This window comes from Alligator sinensis, unplaced genomic scaffold, assembly GCF_000455745.1.
Source record: "Alligator sinensis unplaced genomic scaffold, ASM45574v1 scaffold502_1, whole genome shotgun sequence".
NCBI classification, from domain to species: Eukaryota; Metazoa; Chordata; order Crocodylia; family Alligatoridae; genus Alligator; species Alligator sinensis.
In genome coordinates, this window is record NW_005841896.1 from 827,900 (window position 1) to 851,342 (window position 23,443).

The 23,443-nt window shown below is 42.4% G+C and overlaps 1 protein-coding gene across 8 annotated transcripts in view; it reads left to right on the forward strand.

Moving 5' to 3' along the window:
* Nucleotides 1-23,443, forward strand: part of ST5 (suppression of tumorigenicity 5) — a 236,646-nt gene that overhangs the window by 208,211 nt on the left and 4,992 nt on the right. For all 8 annotated transcript variants that reach the window (XM_025197391.1, XM_006018213.3, XM_006018216.3 and 5 more), the window contains 4 exons: nucleotides 18,680-18,857; nucleotides 19,953-19,994; nucleotides 21,027-21,138; nucleotides 22,099-22,338. In XM_025197391.1, coding sequence (XP_025053176.1) covers nucleotides 18,680-18,857; nucleotides 19,953-19,994; nucleotides 21,027-21,138; nucleotides 22,099-22,338 — 572 coding nt within the window. The remainder of the gene's footprint in view (nucleotides 1-18,679; nucleotides 18,858-19,952; nucleotides 19,995-21,026; nucleotides 21,139-22,098; nucleotides 22,339-23,443) is intronic.

Consider the following 23,443-nt stretch of genomic DNA (forward strand, 5'->3'; position numbering starts at 1 on the left):
AGAGGATTGGTTTGAAAAATGCAGAAACAGTGAAGGGGGCTGGCTGTCAGGCTGCAAGACATTGTTTGCCAGCAGAGAGCATCCCCAGACGCTGTTGTTTGCTTGCTTCTATCTCCCATCCTGGCAGAGGAGACTGATACTCTCCTTTGTCAGCTCATCTTCAGAGTCAAGGACTTTCACCTGTGTTGGCCTTATTTCAAGTTTAATATTGAGACTATATGTACCTTACTATATAGGGCTGCTTTAGCAGTCACTTCAGTAGCTTGGATAGTGACTAAGGATGAGGTGTTCAAAACTGTCAATTGATGGAGTAAGTCAGCCTTGAGTTACTAGGAACTGATTTTCATAAGTGTTGAGCACCCAGAATACCACACTGTCCCTTTGTTCTGTGTTTAAACTCAGATCTGGTGCTGTCTGCTTATATTATCTCCATTTATGGGTGGATCTAGGATTTTGAAAAGCAGGGTGCAGATGGCATCACATATAACAGAGCACACATTTTTCTCCAGGTAAAAAGAAAATAGAAGCTTTATTAATATGCTAGGGCTATATTATTGAGTTTGAGATTGAAGCAAAAACAAATATAATTTTATTGGACTGTGCATTAATTTGCTATATACATATTATGTAAACAAACTTGCAACAAAGTAGGCAAGAATTATCAAAAGATGTTGTTTCTTTAGTCCTGTTGCCATTTAAATTAAATCTACATCTCTCTCAGAGTCATAAAACAAAATCTAGGCTTCTTGAGCATGTTGCAGTGCAATGCTTCACTGAAAGTTGTTTTCATACCTGAACTGGTCTTTTAGCTGGAGTTGAATCTGCGGTGCTGTGAAATAGGAGCTACCTTATCAGGGGCAGCTAACAGACAGCAAAATTGCAGAAGGAAGGGTAGCTTGATAAGTGAAACATCAAGACCATTAAAAAAGGAGAGAGAGCTGTGAAATGAAAGAGTTTAGAAGGAATCAGGTAGATGAGCTATCAAGTCAATTGGCTCCTTCACTACTGCCTGAATAGAAGTGCTGCTGCCACTGCCAGGCAGTTGTTTTTAAACTTTGGGTGGAGTGGGAATCAAACCAGGGAGTACAACTGCACCACTGCACCCCGCTTCCCCTCCGGATCTGCCTCCGGATCTGCCTCTATTGGCAGAACTCCATTGTCATCAGCAGAAAATTTTGACACCAAATCTGCACAGATAGATCTGTACATATTCTCTGAAAACAGACATGGATACTCGTGTATCAGTTAAAAATTTTAATCTATCCAAACACAAACTCTCATTTTACAGTTCTTTGCTTTCTTTTAAATAAAATCAATCAAAATCATAAACAATGAAGTGTTTATATGAGTTTCTATTGCCAGAGAATATATTTGGAACAAAGATCACTCACCCTTCTACATAACACACACATACATGCACACCACCCCATTCCTGCATCCACATTGACTTCTCTATTGAGAGAGAGGCCAAATTACCAGAGGGATCTCAGAGGGTTTGCAGGTCTGCTTCAGGTCTGGGTAGGTATTCAGAATCCATCCTAACCGTATCAAAATTATCCAAGTCTCCACAAAGTTAGGCTGGATATAACAAGAGGGAAACTGCTGAGTACCTTGGCATTAATACTTGCAGTGCTGGGTAGAGTCAGCTGGCACAGAGACATGCAAAATGCAAACAAGCTGTTTTACTAACAGGCCCTTCCAACTGCCTTTGAACTGCAAACCAGCTATCATTCTTATTTCACTCAAAGGTGGAGATCCTGTCCCAGCACAGGCACATCCCACAATATCTTTAAATACAACCTGAAATTAAGATGGAAAATAAGCAAGAGGTTAGTAACAGATGGCAAGGATTTTTGTAACTGCAGCCTTTATTACTCAAGTGTCAGCACTGGGCTTTCAGTGCCCATCAGCTCCTGTGTTGCCCATGACACTTTGACAGTGGACAACATGACAGTAATAGCAATGGTAGCAGGATCGAATCAGAATAAACTGGTATAGTGCATGCACACTGAAAAGGTTTCTAGTCAGGAAAAAAAGAGTACTTTACCTAAGCTGCAGTATACAAAGAAAATAACCTGAATAGACCCTCATGCTTACATCAGCTAACTTAGACCCCTTCCATACCACCTGTAAAAAGAGCAGGATCTTGAATGATGTCATTGTGCTACACCAGTTCTGCTTCATTAACAAGCAGGTGAAGCAGGGGTGGGCAATTATTTTGGCTGGAGGGCCGCTTAATGAGTTTTGGTGAGCTGTCGAGGGCCGCACACTTAAAATCTTTCAGAAGATATCATTTTAACATATTAGATAAAAAACAAATCATATACTAAAAATCATATATCTATTATAACATTTTAATTTGACTTTAAAAAATAAGTTTTGTCCTGAATTATGTATTTTTGAGTAGTGTATGTAGAGGCGACTGCATAATAGCTCAAAATGAAGTCTTACTCTTGTATATTGTGTGGGGGGGGTGGTATGGGTATGAGGTGTGTGGGTCTGTGTGTGGGAGGTGGGTGTGCATGTGTTGGGGGGAGCTGCCTGCACACTAGCTCCCAGGAGCCTGCTGGCAGTGGGTGAGAGAAGAAGGGTGGGCAGGGGGTGCATGCAGCAGAGATCACCTGGGTGGTGCAGGTGCAAGTGCAGTCCTTCCCCCCGAACCCTCATTCGGCTCATGGCTGCCCCCACAGTGCTCTGCATGGGGTTGAACGCTGCCCACTCTCACCGGGGCAGCCCATGCCACACTTCTACATGCCCCAGCCGTGGCCAGCATAAACAGCTTCCTGGTGTTGTTGCAGCTGCCCAAGTACTGCTCGGCTCCCCCTGCCTCCAGTGGCTCCTGCCCCTGCTGTGCTGCTCCAGGGAGCAGGCAATACAGGGCAGCCTTGGGGATGCACGTCGGACAGCAGATGCCCAGTGAGGTTGTGGAGAAGCTGCAGCCACGTAGCTCCTGCCCCAGCATGTGGGGCTTCTGCTCCCGGCTGCCTTCTACCCATTTGGCCGCACGCAGGTGGCTGCTCATCATGCCAGGCTGGCATAACTGAAAAATGAGGCCTCCTTCAGAGGGGATCATGATACAAGTAAATTTGAATCTGAAAAAAAAATCCTATAATACCTCTAAATACTAGACCACCTACTTTCCAAACAGCTACTTATAGGAGTGAGAACTTACATCTCTAAGAAGCACACTAGCCCCTTTAAGGGCTTAACAATTTGTAGAAAACTAAAACACATCCCACAGAAAAACATTCAGTTTGCAGAGGCCTAAGCATGCTCTGAAGCCAAGATGAGCCTAGTCTCATTGCCATTCCAGGGGATTTTTTCTTCCAAGGTAGCCTTGGACCTAAGTGGCTTAAAAGGGATTGTCACATGGTGCTTTTTTTTCCCCATTTTTGGGCAGAGTCAAAGTAAAATTGGGGTGGAAGGCAAAAAATGGGATTTTTAAGATCTCAATTCAGCAGAGTACTTAAGAGTGTGGGTAGTCCTCACACTTCAGCACAGCACTTAAGCATGTTGAAGTAAATGAAACATAAACATGTGTAACTGTTTTGCTGAATTGAGGCCTAAAACAATATTTTGCTTGTTCAGGACGACTTTCTCTCGCTCCCACTTTGTTATGTGCAAGTCAAATGTAAATTAACTGCAAGCCCTGCCATTCCTTTGTAGACATTTGGATTAGCATGTCTGTTAGCGGCCAAATTAAATACAGTATTAGGAATTATTTTGCATTTTGATCAAACAGGAACAAACAAGGTGTGAATTCCAGTGTATGATCTGCTTATAGTCTCCTGCCCTTTCCCATCCCCATCCCTTTGTATGCAGCTTGTCTTTTTATATCAGAAATTCTTCTGGGCAGGAAGTGTGTGTTTTTTTTGTGTGTTTGCACAGTGCCTAATGTGATGGAACTGTAGTCCCAAATTGGGTGAAGGGGTGCGATATAAATAGATTTTATTGTACTTGACCCACTTATCAATGGAACTTGTATTGCATTAACTGTAATTGGTTCTGAACCTCCATTATGCAGTTTCAGCCTGGTGTACTCTCTAGTTTAATTTGTTAGTATTTTTCCTGCTTGCTAAAAAACCAAAAAGTAAGCTCTTTTTGGTATGTTAATGAAAGAAGTAATGAGAAGTAGTGGGTAGGATATCTGGTCATTCAAAGCATGCATGGAAAATGCTGCTCTTTTTTGCTTTATATTCAAGGGAAGGCTCAGCTTACTCAGTACGCAGTGTTATAAAAGTGGTGTGTGCATCCTCTTGCTGTGATAAATGTTCTGATGACTCTTTGATAAGCGTAGCACAAGTGAGACTTGGAATTGTTGAACTGGATGAATAAAAGTGCAAGATGCCTTCAGTTAAATATCCATAATGCAACCAACTCTGAGCTCATGTAGCACGTGAGCCATACAGATGTTTTAAGGGAAAGAACTGGCTCCTGCCTCTGTGCAGTGTTAGTTTGAGTCTTCCCAAAATGTCTGTGGGATGGGAGCTGGAAAGTGCAGTAAGAGAATTAATGTATTTACTTAAGCCAGACTGCCAGTGACTACTTGTGTCCACAGGATTAAAGTGTTCATTAAAAAAAGACCAAATGTTTTTCTTACCTTGGATACACAGTCCCCACATAAAATCATTATCACCATTACAAAATCAAACACCTTTTCAAAATCAAAGTTGCCAGTGCTACATTCATTTGACCCACTCTTAGATATATCTTACTGTATAGTCCTTCATTCAGGATACTCTGTTTTTTTCCAGGATCCTGTTTCATTCAGGATGCCTAATGATTTGACGGTGGATCAGGACAGCCTGGTTGTTAGGCTGTTGTATGTAGGACCCCTGTTTCATTTGTTACAGAAGGTGGAATGGGTGTAATGAGTGAGGCAGGGGGTGGCAGGAAGGGAAAGGTTTGTCATATATTTAAGTGTTGATCTGGAGAACTGGATTCTGTCCCTGTCTCTGTCCCTGTACCCCAGTAGCTGTGTCCTTGCCCTATACTTTTCACGGGTAGTTTCTAATCGTCCATATTTACAGGTGGTTTTTACAAAAGCAACTGAAAAGCTGCCTATGTGGACCATCAGCAGGGTTGGACCTTTAGATCCACTAAATAGTCTTCTGCTCAGTCATTCCCAGTTCTCCACTCCTGGCTTTTCACATGCTTTGTCTTTCCCCATGGCCCACTCTGCACTTGCTGTCCTGTGGCCATTTCTCTTTGATCAATCACTTGCCTCCCATGATTCCTTGCCTGCTATTTCCTCTTGCCTTCCACATGCCAGTTCCTCTTTGGACCTCAGTTACACCCCAGATTTTCCTTTCTACCACCTACCTCCAGTCTCCTTACCCACCTTATCACAGTCCTCTGCATCCTGATTCCACATCCCAGTCTCTTTGCTTAACCACTTGCTCCTGGTGTTACTCTTTGGCAGTCTCAGTCTTCCCTATCCCAGTTCCCAATCACCCATGTCTTCTGGCCAGCCTCCAGATCCAGCCTCCTCCCTTCAGATCCTTTTTGCAAGTCTGATTCTTACCCCCTATGCATTTAAATCAGCCAGGTTCCTCCTTTACATCTTTGATAAAGCCTCCCTACTTGGCCTTTTTCCTTCCCACATCATGTTCCACAGTAGCCCAGCCCTGCAATCCTATTCAGTGGCCACATCTACACAAGATGGTGACTGCACAGTAGCCAAATAATACTGGGCAGTAGTGCATCACAGCACAGACAGTGCTAATACACTACTGCGCAGTATTATTAGGTTACTGCACAGGAACATCACTTAAAAGATCTTTGCTGGCACTACTGTGCAGTAGTCTGGTTACTGTGCATTTATTTAGTATTTGGTAATACAAGTACTAAATAAATGTGCAGTAACAACTGCGCAGTAGTGTCTCGTGTAGTTGTGCCAAGTGTCAACAGGCTCTTTGGGGGATTTAGCTACTAAATTAAGTCTCTACTGAGCATGTGCAAATTGAGATTTTTTTTTCAAATTAACCAAATTTGGGTGGATTTTCCCAGTAACAGAAAAAGGCACGTCTCCAACACATAAGCCATCTTGCCCTGCCTACACATTAGGTCTCTGCTTCAGTGTGAGGGTGCTAGTGCTTTCTAAAAAAAGAGGTGGGGGGGGTCACTAAAAACATTTTAAATGGCAAAAGAATGCATGTTTCCCTCCCTTGGCTTTGGAAATGGTTAAACAGTTGGCAGGCACCCAACTTGGAAACATTCACTCTAATCAGTTAAAGTTTGGCCAAGTTTGAGAAGCAACCTAAAACAGTGCCCTACAATAGGAAGCATCTGGCAATATTAATAATATGAGCTGCTACCAGGTATCCTTTTGTAATTACAAGCTGTACGGAAGACATGTAGGTACCCCCTTACAGCTCTAATCAACATTGGCATTAAATGCTATGGACTTGATTCTCAAATGTCTTCAGTGGTTATCAAACACCTCAGCTTCCCTTCAGCATTTAATTGCTCGAGTAAGCTATTATTTATTGCTTTATGCAGTCCTCTGTTAGGAATATTATGCTATAAACATCCCTTTGCTTCTGAGTTTCCTGTAAACATCATGCAGTCGTCTTCTGTTGCTTTTTCCCGCATAATCTCTGCATCGAATGTTGTGACTTTGAATGTAACTATTGTTCCTGATTGCATGTGTTAGCACATTCCATAACTTCAGGCCTTTTCTCACGGCCACAGCCATTCAGTCCGCTTGCTCAACTGCAATGTTCTTTTTCTCTGTATCAACAATGACTCATAATATTGTATTTTGAAATTTTCACGGGGCAGTTCTCTCTCAAAATAATAAAAACAAAATCTGAAAAGCATGTTATTTCTTTGGTTTAAGTCAAAAGGAAAGGATTCCAGATTTTACCCTTTGGATGCTCCATGACAGTAGAGTGAGAAGTTATCAGATCTACAATCATTTGGTTAGGTAAAATTGAACAGGAGTGATGACTTAATGTTGGCCAGAAGGCAACTTAGTGAAGTGGCCTAGTGGTACTGATCCATGCTGTCATGTGAAAGACCTGGGTCTTCCCCAGGTTTATGTTTCTCAGGTTCCCAGATTCCTGTTTCTCCTTCTCTGGTCCATTGGGTGAGTAGCACTGCAGGACGTGGAATAAAAGAGAGTGCATTATCACACAACAGTAATCCCATAGCATATCCCCTAAGGGATAAACCCAGACAGTTTACACCCCAGGGTACTTAAGGAGCTGGCAAGCATCATAGCTCTGCCACTGGCACAGATCTTCAAGAACTTGTGGTGCTCAGGCGAAGTGCCCGATGATTGGAAAAAGGCCAATGTGGTGCCCATCTTGAAGAAAGAGAGGAATGTAGATCCAGGGAACTACAGGCCCATCGGCCTGACCTCTATCCTGGGGAAGATCTTGGAAAAAATCATCAGAGACCATTCTTGACAAACTGGCTGAAGGCAACTTCCTGAGGGATAGCCAGCACGGGTTTGTTGCAGGTAGGTCTTGCCTGACCAATCTCATCTCCTTCTATGACCAGGTGACATATCACCTGGACAAGGGAGAAGAGATTGACATCATATATCTTGATTTTAAAAAAGCTTTTGATCTGGTATCCCATGATCATCTCATAGAAAAACTGGCCAACTGTGGCCTCGGCTACAACACAGTTTGCTGCCTGGGGAAATGGCTCCGAGGTCAGACCCAGAGAGTGGTAGTTGACAGAAGTCAATCATCGTCGTGCGCTGTGACCAGTGGGGTCCCCCAAGGTTCTGTCCTTGGGCCTATTCTTTTCAACATCTTCATTAACGATGTGGACATTGGTATCAGAAGTGGACTGGCCAAGTTCGCTGATGACACCAAACTTTGAGGTAAAGTGGCCACACCCGAGGACAGGATGGTGAACGAGGCTGACCTTGACAGGCTCAGAAAATGGGCGGGCAAAAACCTGATGGTCTTCAACACCAAAAAATGCAAGGTACTCCACCTTGGGAAGAAAAACCTGCAGCATGCTTATAGGCTCAGCAGTGCTATGCTTGCTAGCACCATGGCCGAAAGGGACTTGGGGGTCATGATTGACCAGAAGATGAATATGAGCCACCAATGTGATGTTGCAGCTGGCAAAGTGAACAAAACACTGGCTTGCATCCATAGATGCTTCTCTAGCAAATCCCAGGATGTCATCCTCCTGTTGTACTTGGCTTTGGTGAGGCCGCAGCTGGAGTACTGCATCCAATTCTGGGCTCCATAATTTAAAAAGGATGTGGAGAAGCTTGAGAGAGTCCAAAGGAGAGCCACGCGCATGATCAGAGGGCATGAAAACAGACCTTATGATGATAGGCTGAGAGCCATGGGACTCTTCAGCCTGGAAAAGTGCAGGCTCATGGGGGACCTGGTGGCTGCCTCTAAGTATATAAGGGGTGTGTATCAGAATCTGGGGGAGCGCCTGTTCACCAGAGCACCACGTGGGATGACAAGGTCAAACAGTCACAAACTCCTGCAAGACCATTTCAGGCTGGACATAAGGAAGAACTTCTTTACAGTCCGAGCCCCCAAGGCCTGGAACAGACTGCTGCCAGAGGTGGTGCAAGCACCTACTCTGGACTCCTTTAAGAGTCAATTGGACGTTTATCTTGCTGGGATCCTGTGACCCCAGCTGACTTCCTGCTCCTGGGGCAGGGGGCTGGACTCGATGATCTTCTGAGGTCCCTTCCAGCCCTAATATCTATGAAATAATAAGTGACACAGTACCTGAAGTGAAATAGTGAAGTGGAAGAGGGAAAAATATTGGGATCAGTGCTCAAACTAGATGGAGGAAAGAAAGCAGTGGTATTAGCTGCCTGCAATCACCAGGGCTTTAAGAGCTCAAAAGATTTTCCATATTCTTCCTAAAGATGTTCCTTTGCTATGAGGTTAGCAACATCTGAAAGTGGCAAGGCAGCTGATCTGCTAAGGCTGCTTCTTAATACAGTAATATTTTTCTGTCACTAATTTGTCTACCCTGCTGTTACTTTGTTTTATCCATCTGGTTTCAGTTGTATGCTAAGATGGTAAGCTGTATGAGGCAGGAACTCTTTTTATTACTATTATCACGATTATCATCATCATTATTATTATGTATGTTTATAAGGTCTAGCACAAGAGGGGCTTGATCCTTGCCTGGGGCCTTTAGATTCCACTGCAGGTAATAAATATGAAAAACAATCAATAATAACAATTTCTGCAGCTTTCAGGAATCATTTAACTTTTCAGTTACTGTCAGAAGAGGTTTTTAGGCTCTGGTCACCTACATGTTATGTGGAATTTATGACCCAAATTTTCAAATATGGACACTAATTCTGGGTGCGTCACAGACTGAGTGCTTCATTTGAGATATTTGGCCTTTAGGCCTCTGCTTCGGAAGTGCTGAGCTCCATCCATTCCAGTTAAAGTTTGTTGGAGCTGCAGAGGCTTGGCACCTCTAAATTAAGGCCTCAAAGAAGGCAAAAAAATTGAAGCATCTTGCTCAATGACTGTTTTTGAAAACTTGGTTCTAAGTGTTCTTTATAGGACTATTCTGTGTTCCGTTGTTTGAAGTTAGTCCAAGTGCTAGGATGGCATTGAGGTGTGCGGAAAAGTTGTTCTTAGAGCAGCCATTGTGCTACAGAAATTATTAATGGTTCATGCTCCTCCCCTTCCCCAGCAGTGGGGAGCCATCAAAGAAAAATGTTACTGTGAGCTGAGGTTGGATATAGGAGCGTGGAATACCTACCTCATTCAAGTACTGGAAAGGACAGAACCTCAAAACTCCAACAAGAATTCAGAGGAAGCTCTCTAAGGGGAAGAAGGGATGTGGAGAAGGAAGGTAACTCGGTCATGGAGCAGTTGTGGGTTGGAGCGTGCATGTATTAAAAACAACAGATGAAAGAGTTCAGTAAATGTAGAGTGAGTATCAGAATTAAAGAAGCAGGAAGAAATGAGAAACATGAAAAGGTTGTGGAAAAGTAAACACAGGCAGTGGAAAAACTTTGCTGAGAATTTACATTTTGGCTACATTTCTCCATCTGAGGGAATGGAGAGAACCAGATTCTGATAATCGGTGCCAGATGAGCACATGGTCCAGAGCATCTGCATAGCATTGACCTGGCACTAGCCCACAGGGATTATGAAGTGTTGGTGGGGTTTTGGCTCTCCACACATGTAATGGAGCAATCCCCACGTGCACGGAGAATCTTGGTCCTCTGGGAAAGGATAAAAGGGGCTATCACCTTGCTCCCCTTTCAGTGCAAATGCCAAAACACATAGACTCTTTCACTAAGAGCAGCTGGTTACAGAACCTGCAAGCAAATAATTTCTCTTGTAAGCCCAGCACTTCGGGGAGAATGTAGGTGGAGTGTGAGGGCCCTTCAGAAAACTGTAGTCTGCAAACGATGTTGAGGAGATGGGTGTGGGGAAAGATGTCATTATTTAGATGCACCTAACAATTTCCAGCTCCTCTTCTTCTGCCTTGTCAATATTTGGGTTGTTTGCAAACAAAGAGATTTGCCCTCACAAATGTTTCATGGAAAGTAGTGTGCGTTCTCAGAATGACTTCAGCATTTCCCAAGGGTAGCACTTGCAGCATTTCAAAGTTAGCATAAAGCACAGCATCAACATTTCCAGTACTGTATGTTGAATCTATCTCCCAAGCATTGTTTAGTGATGAATAATATGTATTTCTGGCAATACAGTCCTTGCGCTGTGATGAAGTATTGGCAGTTAGCTATTGACAAATAATCCACGTGGTCATTTTCCATGACCAAGTTTCTGAGTTTGATTATTTTTGTTCATCTGCACTAATGATCACAGACGTTCTTCTGTTCTATTTGGATACTAGATGCTCTTTTTCTCATTGACTTAATGGATTATTTGTCAGTAGCTGGAAAACTAGCATCTCAGTGCAAGTGCTAAACTGCCAGAAACATGTATTGTTTACCTCTTCATAATGTTGCTATTGAGAGACTAACTGCTTCAGTGTTGCAAATTTTCCTTCCTTTGTTGATATGTCTTTTGATGACAACTTTCTGGCTGTAAAAAATATGATTTGGATAGAGTGGGGTGGCTGTAGCTGTGTTGGTCTAAGAACATAGGCAGACAAGGTTCTTTGGGTAAATGTGATATTTTTATTAGACCAACTAAATAGTTGGAAAAATTATTCTTTACAAACTTTTGGGTACAAACACACTTTGTACCTGAAAACTTGCAAAGAACAATTTTTCCAACTATTTAGTTGGTCTAATAAAAGATATCACATTTACCCAAAGAATCTTGTCTAATTTGGATAGACACATTTGTTCAGAGGAATTGGCATTTGTTTGGAAATGCGGACAGTCAGCTTCTGTTTGCAATACAATAAATTAACGTTGTTTAAAGATATTTTTGGATGATAGGTAATACTACCCACATTAGACTGAATTGTGATAACTTCATTTTCTTCAACAACCTTATTTCCTACAAGTCTCTGGACTATTAGTAGACTCTTGTTGGAACTTTTTGAGTAAAACATGAAAGTTTTTCTTGCCCGTTAATAAAAATGTATAATTGTATGTACATGTACTCTCATGAGGAGAAGGGCAAGTATTATGGAGCAAGTTGTAACAAGAACCAATAGCTGGACAAATTTAATTTTAAAGTCATGAACTTTTAACATTAAAAATTATTCACCAGTGAACAAACGAGGCAAGGAAGTGATAGAGTCTAACTCATGAATTCATCAAGTCAAGACTGGATGCTTTTCTTGGACAATAATCACAAGTCATTAGGGGTTTGTGAAGCAGGCCCTATTCAGTTTGGATTCAGATTAGACCTGAATCAGGGACAGTGATTCGATTCATTGATTCAGATAACTGTCCCTGATTTGATTCGGCTGAATTCGAATTTGAAGATTCGATGCGGATTTGGAGAATCAGCGATTCGGCCATAGACACAGCTTTAAAAGTTTTTTCTACAGACCTTGAGGTACCAGCGCGGCTTGTAAACACTGTGATGCTGGGGTGGATGGAGCATCCCACAGGAGTGCGGGGACCCTCTCCACTTCCGGTCTACATCCGGGTCTGCTGGGGAATATACTGGGTCCCCCCCTGCACCCCCTGGTTTGGTGATCAGCCACAGGGGGACCCCAGGTGCCCCCCCCCGCCAGACCTAGGAGGCACCAGTCACTGAGTTGGGGAGGGGGTGTGGGGAGGGCCCCTAGCGTGCTCCCCAGCGGACCCAGAAGTAGAGCAGAAGTGCTTCTGGACCACTTCCGGGTCTGCTTCCAAGTGCACTGGGGAACAGCGTTCCAAGGTGCGCACGTACGCAGCCACGCACAAGTGAAAATCTGGCCAGTGTGGGACACTTACTGAAGGTAAGCTCCTCACTCCCCATGCAGGGCAGGGCAGAGCAGGCAGAGGCTGCTCCCTGAGGTGGGGCGGGGACAGAGACAGGGACAGGGACAGGGGCTGGGGTGGGCTCCGCTGGCTCTGGGGAACTGATCCGCTCCCCTGCATTGCCCCAGGGAGCAAGGAAGCACATGGCATCAGGGCTGGGGAGTGGAGGAGTTTCCCGGAGCTGGCAGAGCCTCACACAGGGCAGGCAGTGGCTCCTCCCTGAAGTGATGCAAGGCAGGGACAGGGGCTGGAGCTGGCGCAGGCTTCACTGGCTCTGGGGAACTGCTCCACTCCTCAGCTCTGACACCATGTGCCTCCTCGCTCCCCAGGGCAATGCGGGGGAGTGGAGCAGTTCTGAGGGACTCCTGCTGTTCCCCAGGAAAATAGCCAAAATAAGATATCTGCAATTTATACGGATGGCCAAGCATCTTTCTAGATGTGGCACAGACTTCTGGAGTATGTAGACCAGTGACCCTCAACTCAGGCTGCTCCAGCACCCTGGGGTTTTGCAAGATTCCTGTGAGGTACCACACAATGTTAACACTGTTGGGTGTGCAAATATAATTCACAAAATAAACCTAGAGATTTCATATAGGAAGCCATAGTGTTAAAAACATTTTGTCTGCTTACCAATGTCAACCCCCCGCCCCTACCCCTGCGCCCCCAAAATGGCACTTTAATCTTGGTGTGCCCCTGCACCAAGCGCAGTGCATGCCCGGAAGAAGCACTGCATTCTATTGATTGATTGTGTCTGGCCCATGGCTGCCCCACAGCTCTCCACTGCACTGCTCTGGGCAGCAGTTAGCATGGAGAAGGGTGGTGGCCGAACCCTGCCTGCTCCCACTTGGACACTTACTTTGGGACACTTACCAGCAGACTGCGCCGTGCCAAAAGGGGGAGGCGGGACCAAAGCAGCACGCTCATGGCCCGCTACTCCTTAGCAGGAACATTGCTGGGGAGCCCCCTGCGCTTCTGTGGAACACTCCATGCGCCCCAGCACTGCACTACTCATGAGCCCCTGCTCCCTAGAGGCATGTAGAAAAAACATTTAAAGCTGTGTCTGTGTCTGAATCTCTGAATCTTTCCTAATTGATTTGGAGGGTTCTGATTCGATTCGGAGAGATTAAAGGGTCCTCTGATTTGATTCGGATTTGGAGATTTGCCACCTAATTGGGCCGAATCTCTGCCGAATCGAATCGGGGGCTGAAGCTTTGCACAGCCCTACAAGACATGCTTTAGTTGAACACTAAACTTTAACTAAAGTTATTGTGATCAAGACAGGGTGAAAGCTGGGGTCTGTGTTATATAGTTGATTAGATTAGATTAGATTAGATTAGATATCCCTTCTGGCTTTAAAAATCTCTCAAATTAAAAAAGATGCTGTGTCTTAAAAATGTACATGTGCAATTTAACACACTGCAAGATGCCTTTTGTGGAATTACTCGCAGTGCATATAGTTAGATATTTTGGTGAGTCTTTGCAGGATAAGTACCTTTGTTTGATAGATGTGCTGGGATTTGTAAACACGGGATTTGTATCCTCTCTTCAGAGGCACCACACGTAAGTCTGTATGATAATGTAAGAGTGATGCTGTAGCTGTCATGGTCCAGAAATTATGCAAGAGGCAAGGATTTCTTAGGATGATATCTTTTATTAGACCAACTATGTAGTTAGAGTTAGAGCCTTGTTGCATGGTAAATTTAGGTGGCTTCTGGAGCTCTAAATCTCTGGGTTGGGTGCATGTCAAAACCTTTTAAGTAGTTTAAAGCACTCATTATTCGGCTTAGAGTTATGCCACTCCAATCCACCTAATTTTGTTCCTGTTCCATTACTGTGTGACTACTTTCCACAGCTATTCTTCCCAAGTTGAAGTCCTCCAGTATCCCAGAATGCTCTGAGCTATGGGGGGCCTGATCCTTTTTTTTCCGGAGCTCAAGTGGTGCCCACCACCCCATGCCCTGCCAGCCAGGCTACTGGCTGGCCAGACACCACCTGAGCGAGGGGCCTGATTCTTTTCTTCACAGAACACCCGGTGGCTATGGTGCCTCCTGCTGCTGTCCAAATCAGCTCTGCTCCCACTGGTAGTGATGCAGGGGGTGAGCACTGCCTGAGATCTGGAGAAAAAAAGATTGAACCCCTTGGAGCTTGGAGCGAGTGAGCTCCAGGGCTGCAGCCCTGTAGTTCTCTGGTCTCACAGAAACTGACACAGTGGCTCTGTGCTGAGAGCAGGGCTGTCAGGGCTTAAGCTTGGCAGCTTTGCTGTCAGTACAGTGCTGCTGCATCAGTCTCAGCAAGACCAGAGAGCCCCAGGGAAGCTGCTTCCTGGGGTCTCTCTGGTTTTGCTGAAATGGAAACAGTGGTGGGCCCGCTCTCTGCCCAGTGGGAGCAGTGAGTGGGTCCTGCTTCTAGTCCTGCCCCTGCTCACCAATCCTCTAGTGACAGTCACCGCTGTGCAGGTGAAGGACAGTCAGAGCAGGTTTTTTCCTTACTGTGTGACTGCTCCACTAGGCTGAACAACGCTAAGCTGATTAACATTTGTCCAGCTTGCAGCATAAAGTTTAACAAGGCCCTTAGATAAGTTTTTGAATCTATGTTAAGTAGTATATTAAGTTACACTCTCTGGTATGATTAACATTTCATAATGGAAACTAATGTTTAATTTTAGATTAAAGATCAATCAGTCCATCAAAAAAATTCCGCTGTGCTACCAACCTTCCTTAGATTATTAAAGCCAAAAAAGTTATTTTTAATTTTTTTTTTTCATGATTTTTGTGCATTTTGTACACCTGGAAGAATGAAAATAACTAGCTGGTTTTACTTTACATGTTTCATAAACAAAGATGGGCGAGTATCATGTGGGTTGCAAACCTTGAAGGGAAGTCAAAACAGACATGATTTCATAGAATACATTTTTCTTTTCTAATTTATTAAGCATATTTCTTATTAAGACTGGGGAGTCTTTATGAAAAGGTTTTTAACAGGTACATCTACACATGTGTTTTAATGTGTGTTAGCCTATTTTAATGAGCATTAAAAGCATACAGTTTTTTAGTGATGCTTCACTAATGCACATTACATTAAAATAGTCTAATGAGCATTAAAGCATCACTAAAACCCATGGGCACTTTTACACATGCTCTGGGGGTGGGAGGGGTGGCACTTTAATCAGAGTGGCTCTCAGAGCTGCTCTAATTAGAGTGCTGCCATGTCCCTGTGCTTAAAAATGGCCCACACATACCCAGCCCAGGGTTAGGGAGCTCAAGCATGCAGCTGCACCTTGTTTCTCGCTGTGCCTGGATGTGCACTGCAACCATGGCTCCTTGCTCAGGCACAGAGCAACCAACGCCTGGGATCCTCCATCTCCCTCCCTTCCTCTCTGGCTGGCTCAGAACCCTGCTCCTCCTGGCTGCGCACCTCTAGGACAAATGCTTGACATGATTTCCATCAATGAACTAAAAACAGAACTTTTTGCAATCCTTTCCTTCTTCAGAAACAGAGAATGAATAAAAGGTTTAAAAACAGGACGGTCCATTATAAAACAGAACCAATGGCCACCCTGCTGCCCTCTCTTTCTCCCACTAGAGTCAGCCAATGCAGCTTCCTAGGGTTGGGAAGATCCATGTGCACAGAGCTCACTGAAGGTTCATGGGATCTACATCCTACAGGTGTAGTCACTTGTGAAAGCAAATGACATATTGCAAGGACCAAAATTCAGACAGGCTACAAAAGAGTTTGTTTCACATGTTTAAACAGTTTGAAATATGTATAAGTGCATCATGAAGTAACTTTCATATTAAGAGGTTTGAGGAAGACGTAGGGCAGGAAAAACAACAAATAGGAAGGCCTCAGATAGTATAAATTAAAGTAGACTTCTGTGCTGAGTGGCTCTCTTTCATCCATCACCTCTGAATTTGACTTAGGACATCTATAAGGACATCACATTTCAATGAAAGATGTAGCCCTCTGTAAATATCTTTGATGCTGTTGATAAGACCATAATAAATTTGCATCAGCTGAGTTCAGTCTTTGGGTATGTGTACATGACTCCTACTGACTTTACTGACAGTTGCATCACTGCAGAGGGCAGATTTGGCTTGTGACCTAAATTTAATGATCTTTGTGGGGCGGGGGCTCAGACTGATATAGTTTAAAAGGCATCATTTTTAGAGGCCAGGTGTTTTAATACTTTGTAAACATCTGACTGAAGAAGTTTAAAATGGAAACACCGAGTCGTGGTCACAGTGACAGTGCTGGGAGCTGCATCATGTTAGCGTAGTGTAGCGGCTTCTGCTTGGCAAATTACTAGGACAAACACCTGTTGGGTACAAATGCTGTCATGTCTGTGCAAGAACAGTCTCTTCCCCCAAGCCTAGATTACAAATGGGCTCCTTGTGACAGTTCTGAAGGAGAAAGCAGAGTACTGGTCTGAAGCAGAAAGCCTCCCTAAGCGTGGGAATAGTACACGAGAGAGGAAGTTGGTGCTGATTTACGTCACAGCATGGAAGAGGATGTGTTACAAAAGGGCATTCTATAGAAAGAAAGAAAAAATATTAACTGAGCATTGGAGGAATGTTTGTTTTCCTGCTTTTAGCTTAACTTGGCTCTTTTTTTAGTCACTTCTCCATAATGACCTAATTTTTAACAGTTGAAAATACCACAAAGCCATTAAAATAGGCTTGAGAATTGTGCCTGGGAGCCTGCATTACGTTTCATAGTTTCTTCTCCTGAAGCACATCATTGTGCTTACCTAATACATAAGCCGGAGAGCAAGATAAGAGTCAAGCGCAGCACCATCATGTGCTCTGGAACAATATAAGAAAAAGTTAACTTTGATAAGAAACACATATTAGTTTGCATAAGCAAGATCACAAGAACACGTCATAGTCAGTATCTCTTAAACGCCAACCAGCAAAAAATAAAAAGATTATTTCAAGGAAAAGATGAACACTGTCTCCTCTTCTCCCCCTCTCCATTTTTTAACCAATTCCAGTGTAACTGTTCTAAGTAAGCAAACAGGTGATATACCTTCTTTGTATTCAGAAAAGAATGCTTGCAAGCATTATTTGAGTGGTAGTCTAATGCCTACAAGATGTCTTGCAATTAAATAAATGAGCACTCCTCACCTAACATTCTCAAGTCACAGTAGCACTGAACTTCTTAGTTATTTGTAATGGTTTGAACATGCTTAGCATATCTGAGATATGCAGTGTGAGAAACTTAGCTCGGCATGCTGGACTGGGTAAAATTCCAAAGTTCTGTCATCTTCAGCTTGTTAAAGGGCAGACTTTACCAATCAGGCCAAAGTCACAGCTCTGAAAGTGCGGGTTTGTCTTTTTTTCCCTGCTATGAAAACTAATTTGATAATGATGATGTTTTGTAACTGACCTTCAGGAAGCATGTGACCATAAAGTGAAACCAGAGTACATTCATTAGGCAGAAGGACAGTGAAAGCAAGGAGTTTCCCATGGATAATACTAATCCTTAATACTACTTAAAAGACCTTTTCAAACACATGGCTTATCTTAGCATTTTACTAGGGAGAACCAGTCTTGGTTCCTTAGAGCATTTTTTTCACCAAAGAATTTGTTTGGATGAAAAGTGCTGATTTTGTGAAAATTGAAGCCATTGGGTAAATACATCAGTTGAGCTAAAATTCTTGTGGAAAATGTATTTAGAAGCAAAACCCTGTTCAGTCTGGAAAAAATGTATTTCAAAACACTTTGGAAATTGGACAAATATTCCTGTGGGGATGATATATTTAGAAGGAAAACTGTCCATTTTGGAAAAAAAGAAATGTCAAAACACTTTGGAATTTGGAATTTTTTGTTCCATTCTATGAGTTTTATAATTTTAAAAGTATTTTTACAATTTGTTGTGGCATTCATCAGTGGTATTGTGCATTGCTACTACTGCTGTCATAATATGACAGTATAACAATTGAAATTCTGTTGTTTTTATTTTAAAAATCATCAAGAGTAGCTGCCAGTGTTCAGTCATTTGCAGTTTTGATTGAGACATTTTGTCTTTTCCCCCCTGGATCAGTGTTTCCTTATTATAATGAAACAGTTTAACACTAACCTTCTAGTTTCCACTTTGAATGCTATGAAGAGCATGGGCCCAGGGGGAAATAACAAAGCTATCACAAGGCCACAAATATAGAAGGGTGTTTGAGGTTGGAACAGAAGACAGGTGCTAAGTTGGAACTTGGGCTTGGATGCATTAGGTATCTTCTCTGAGTTCCCACTCTGCCTTGAGTTCAGTAGTATGGGAGCAGGTGTTTTGGATTAAGAACACGCTGTAGTGATGATGTTGTTCCTCTTTCCTCAGCACCCTCTCAAGCTGTTCTCATGCTGTGGTGGCCCTGCTGTATCCCTTCTCCTGGCAACACACCTTTATTCCTGTTCTCCCCTCATCCATGATTGATATTGTCTGCTGCCCTACTCCATTCCTGGTTGGATTGCTGTCCAGCTCTCTGCCCAAGCTGAAAGAGCTGCCCGTAGAAGAGGTAGGAACTGATCCAAAAGCAGTTTCTGTGGCATATAATGGATTTATGCCAGCCAGAGATCTGGCCTTTTGGCAAGTTTGCGTGTCTCTCCTTTAGCTTGCAAATTTATGCTTGAGAATTGGAAAGAAAAAAAAGTTGCCTCTGGAAAAATTGCTGTCATGCAGATGTATGGTAAAGGAATAGTGGTAGACAAGCAAAGTCAACATTGGTTTTGTCACAATTAGGTCAATATTCTGATTTTCTTCTATGTGAAATAGTGTAAAGTGGCATCATTGCTATAAGAAACCATTCACTTAAGGGCCGAGCTCTATAACTTAGTTTTATGAGTTCACACACCACCACCCGTGGAAAAAAGAGAATAGAACTTTGAAGGCAAGGGAAGTTTTTTTTTAATGCCCTGCAGGCCATAGATTGCAGATTAAATAAGCTTTGTATTAATACAGTCTTTCCAAAATATTGCTGCCAAAATCATCACTCTCTCAAACTGCTCTGATCAGTTCACTCTCCTGAGAACCCCTCACTGGCTTTCTCACATCTTTCACTTCAGATTACTTTTCTTGTCTTCCTTTCAGAACTTTCTGTGACTCTGCCTCTTGCTATCTCTGCTGTTTTTTTCCTACCCTCCCCAAACTGCTCTCTCAGCATCCTTCATTCATATTTCATCAATGTCACACCTGTCATTCTTGGAACAAGTCTTTTTGTACCAGAAAGTAAGCCTTCTCACTAGAAAGGACCCCTTCTGGTGCCATAAAGAGATCCCTCCAGTTAAATAGCTTGCCCAGTAAAATAGTGCACCCAAGAAAAATAGTACACCCTACAATTGTTTTTAAAATGGTCTTCAAATTTCCCTGAAATCTGTCCACCATTTGAGGTATGACATATATTAACTTCCTCAGGGCTCTACAGAAGGAAAGGACTTTATCCTCCTGTTTTGTACAGCGTTCAGAAAATTGTTTGGAGCTACCATCTTGATTCTTGATCTAAGTGCTGTTCAGGCTTGGTACTATGTCAACATTTTTGCTCCATCTCTTTCTGTAAAGGCAGACACCCACAGAATTTTTATAGTAATCTTTTTTCTATTTTTCTTTCCTTAAGGCTTTAATGGTCAACCTGGGAGCTGATCGTTTTATCAGACAGGTAAAGTATGAATCCAAAATATTAAAAAAAACAGGTAAATTTGCTGTTCAAAAAAAGCTGGTATAGCTGTGGGGGTAACCAGGGAGCCCCCGTTGGGATGGTGCAGTGGTCCAGAGATTAGAACATTCTTGTTTTCTGCTTTCACCTAAAAATAAATGCTTTTCCTTGAAGCTGGCAAGCAGTTTATGTTTAAAATTGCTTTCAGGAGAAATACAGAGATGAATTCATGGCTTAGAGTGAACACTTGAACTCTTAACAGCATTGTTCTAGCTAGGTAAGGCCAACTGAGGTGATGAGATGAAGGGAGAAGTCTGTGTGGCAAGGCAAAAATAGAAGGTTGTGTAGTAAGTTGTATAGTAGAAGGAAGATAAGGAATCTCCAGCTTTTAAAATCAATGTGGCACTAAATAATGTACAGATAAAGGAGTGCTCTGAGTTGCCCTTTAAAGAAAAGGTTGGGCTCATAGATAAGCTTACTATGAAGATCTGTTGGAGGAGTCTGCATGGTGAAGCTGAGGTTGCAACACTGAAAGTCTTGTATCTGCTTGTTTTGTGGAGCAACCATTAAATATGCTGCGGAAAATGAAGAAAAAACATGTGCAGAAAAAAAAGCAAAAGGAACTATCAAGGGTTGAAGCAGCTGCCAGAACACAACTAGAACAGCTGTGTGTACAAGTAGCTGGGCCTTGCATGATGTATATATTTAGTAAACACCATTTTTAGACTCCCTAATCATGCCTTTCTCATTCCTTCACACATTACATTTGTTGTGTAAAGAGCAGATTCAGGGATCTTATGCATTTATTCTGCTCTTCAGTAGTATATTATCTTTCCTGACTAATCTCACTAAAAGCACTATTAAGCACATTAAAGAATATATAATAATGTAGGCACAGACATTTTCATTACTTCAAGTATATCAGCATTAACATAACAAACACAGAGCAATTTATTTATGAACTCTAGACCATGAAAAATAATTGACTACAAATGAGAATGTAAACAATCTAAAGGTTGTTTTTTCCTTTGTTAGATGGATGACGAAGACACTCTATTGCCAAGGAAATTGCAAGCTGCTCTGGAGCAGGCTCTAGAGCGAAAGAATGAGCTGATAAATCAAGATTCAGATAGTGATTCAGATGATGGTAAGATAATCTGGAAGCAAGTCTTATCTCTCCAGGTGTGTGCAAGTGATATTGCATCTGTGGAATCAGGAAATAAACAGCTCTTGTTTCAGAGAGCTCATCATTCACTCCAAAGGCACATTTTGCAACATCAAAGTACAATTCAAAATACAGCATCTGCAAGGAATAGGGGCTGATGGCATCAAAACACTGTAATATATTGTTAACAACCTGTTTTAAATTCCTTTTAAATACCAGTGTACTCCTGCCCTTGGGTGCATTTTTAACCCTTCCTTAAAGAAAAGAAGAGATTTTTACATTAAAAGCTTATATAGCTTGTTCAAGTCTCTTCATTTTCACATTTATTTTTGTTAATACTTCTTTTAAACATGAATAACTATTTTAATAAATATGAATAACTATTTTAATACCTTTGAGGTATTCTGAAGCAATGCAAGAACTGCATCTCCAATAAATACTTTACAATCAGTTCTTTGTAAAGTTTAATTATCCCTGGAACAAACATTTTAACTATGAATATCCCACAGAGGCATGCTTAACTGTCAATGAGACTCAATTAAAATTCAGACAACAAACACATAGTTCAGATTAAAGCTCAAAAGATTCAACTTTAATTCAGGATTTTATGAGATATCTCCTATGGGTTTGCCCACTAAAACAAAACATATTTTTGTTGGCTGTGGTTTATGGAAGACCTGCTGTTCTGTCGATTTGACAAGTTTGGTGGTAGTGCAATTATGACATCCAAGTCAAATAATCTTTTTTGTGGGGGTAGGGAAGAAGGGTTCAAGGTGATGGTACGTTTTTAAACGTTGCAAATATTTTTTTTCAGTTATTATCATTCCTCTTGTTAACTCTTAGGTGATTGAACCAAATAAAATGCAAGTGTCAATGCAGAAACCTTTTACCTCATCTATTCTTTAGCTGGATTTAGTATCTCATTGCTGCTTTCTTTTGCAGAGTGTAACACCCTGAATGGATTGGTATCTGAAGTTTTTATCCGATTCTTTGTGGAAACAGTAGGCCATTATTCACTGTTCCTAACTCAGAATGAAAAGGGAGAGCGTGTCTTTCAAAGGGAGGCTTTCCGCAAATCAGTAGCTTCCAAGAGTATCCGTCGCTTCCTGGAGGTTTTTATGGAATCCCAAATGTTTGCTGGTTTTATTCAGGACAGAGAGCTGAGAAAATGTAGGGCAAAAGGTAAGTCTTGTGATTCTATTTTCTTTAATGTAGACTTACTTGCTGGATTTCTCCTACCAATAGCAGTCATAGCTTTTTTTTCTACATGAGTCAAGGTGCAGTGCCATAGCTAACAAACTTCCACATAACTAACAAGCTACCCATTTCTTTTCTGTGCCCTGAACAGGTTTTAAACAAAGGAGTCTCATCCTAGTGGTGATTCCCATCCAAGCACGTTAGATAATTAAAGGGGAAAATGGACTGCTTGCCCACCATGAAATTACATACAGTATCCACCTCATTCAAGATTCTAAGGCCCTTGGCAGATGTTACAGTTAACATTCAATTAGTCTGTTAATTGTGTCTTAAATAGTAACCTGGCCACACGTTCATGGAATTAATGGGGGAACAGGCCACCAGAATTTTGCACAAAGCAAGTGTAATATTTGGTGGCTGGTTTCCATTGTGCCATAATATGTATGTGTGACAAAGTTAGGACTGCACCAGGGTCTCCAGCCAGCTCCGGTGTAGTCCCTGCCAGCCAAAAATCAACTGATTGTCAGCTGGCTCTGGAAACTCCACCAGGGCTGGTTGGAGGCCCAGTGCAGTCCCAAAGTCAGTTGCCAATAAGCTGATTGTCAGGCACTCAGCTTTCAACTTGTCAGTGCAGAGGGAATTTGGGATCCTTCCAAATCTTTATTGCCAACTGCACTCATCGTTTGGTAGCTGCCTCTATTTGCGAAGACTGAAGTAAAAAATGCTTAAAATACTTAAGCCTTTTCTGCATTGTCCATTACTAGATGACCTTCTTTATTCTGTAAGGTGTGAACTACTCTGAGCTATGGTTTCTCTGGTCTTCCTCTTACTTTTGACATACCTGTAGAACCCCTTTTATTGCTTTTTATGTCTCCTTCCAGCTCCTGCAAGGCTCCTGCCTTGGCCTTCTTAATTTTCTCCTTAAACACCTGTGCTATACTCTTATTCTTTTTCCTATTACTGTGCCCAAGTTTACATTTTTATAGGATTCCTTTTTGAGTTTCAGCTCCTTGAAGAGAGTGCTGTCTAGCCAGGCTGGTCTCGTGTTGCACTTCCTGTTCTTTTGTAGCATTGGGCCAGTTTGCTCCTG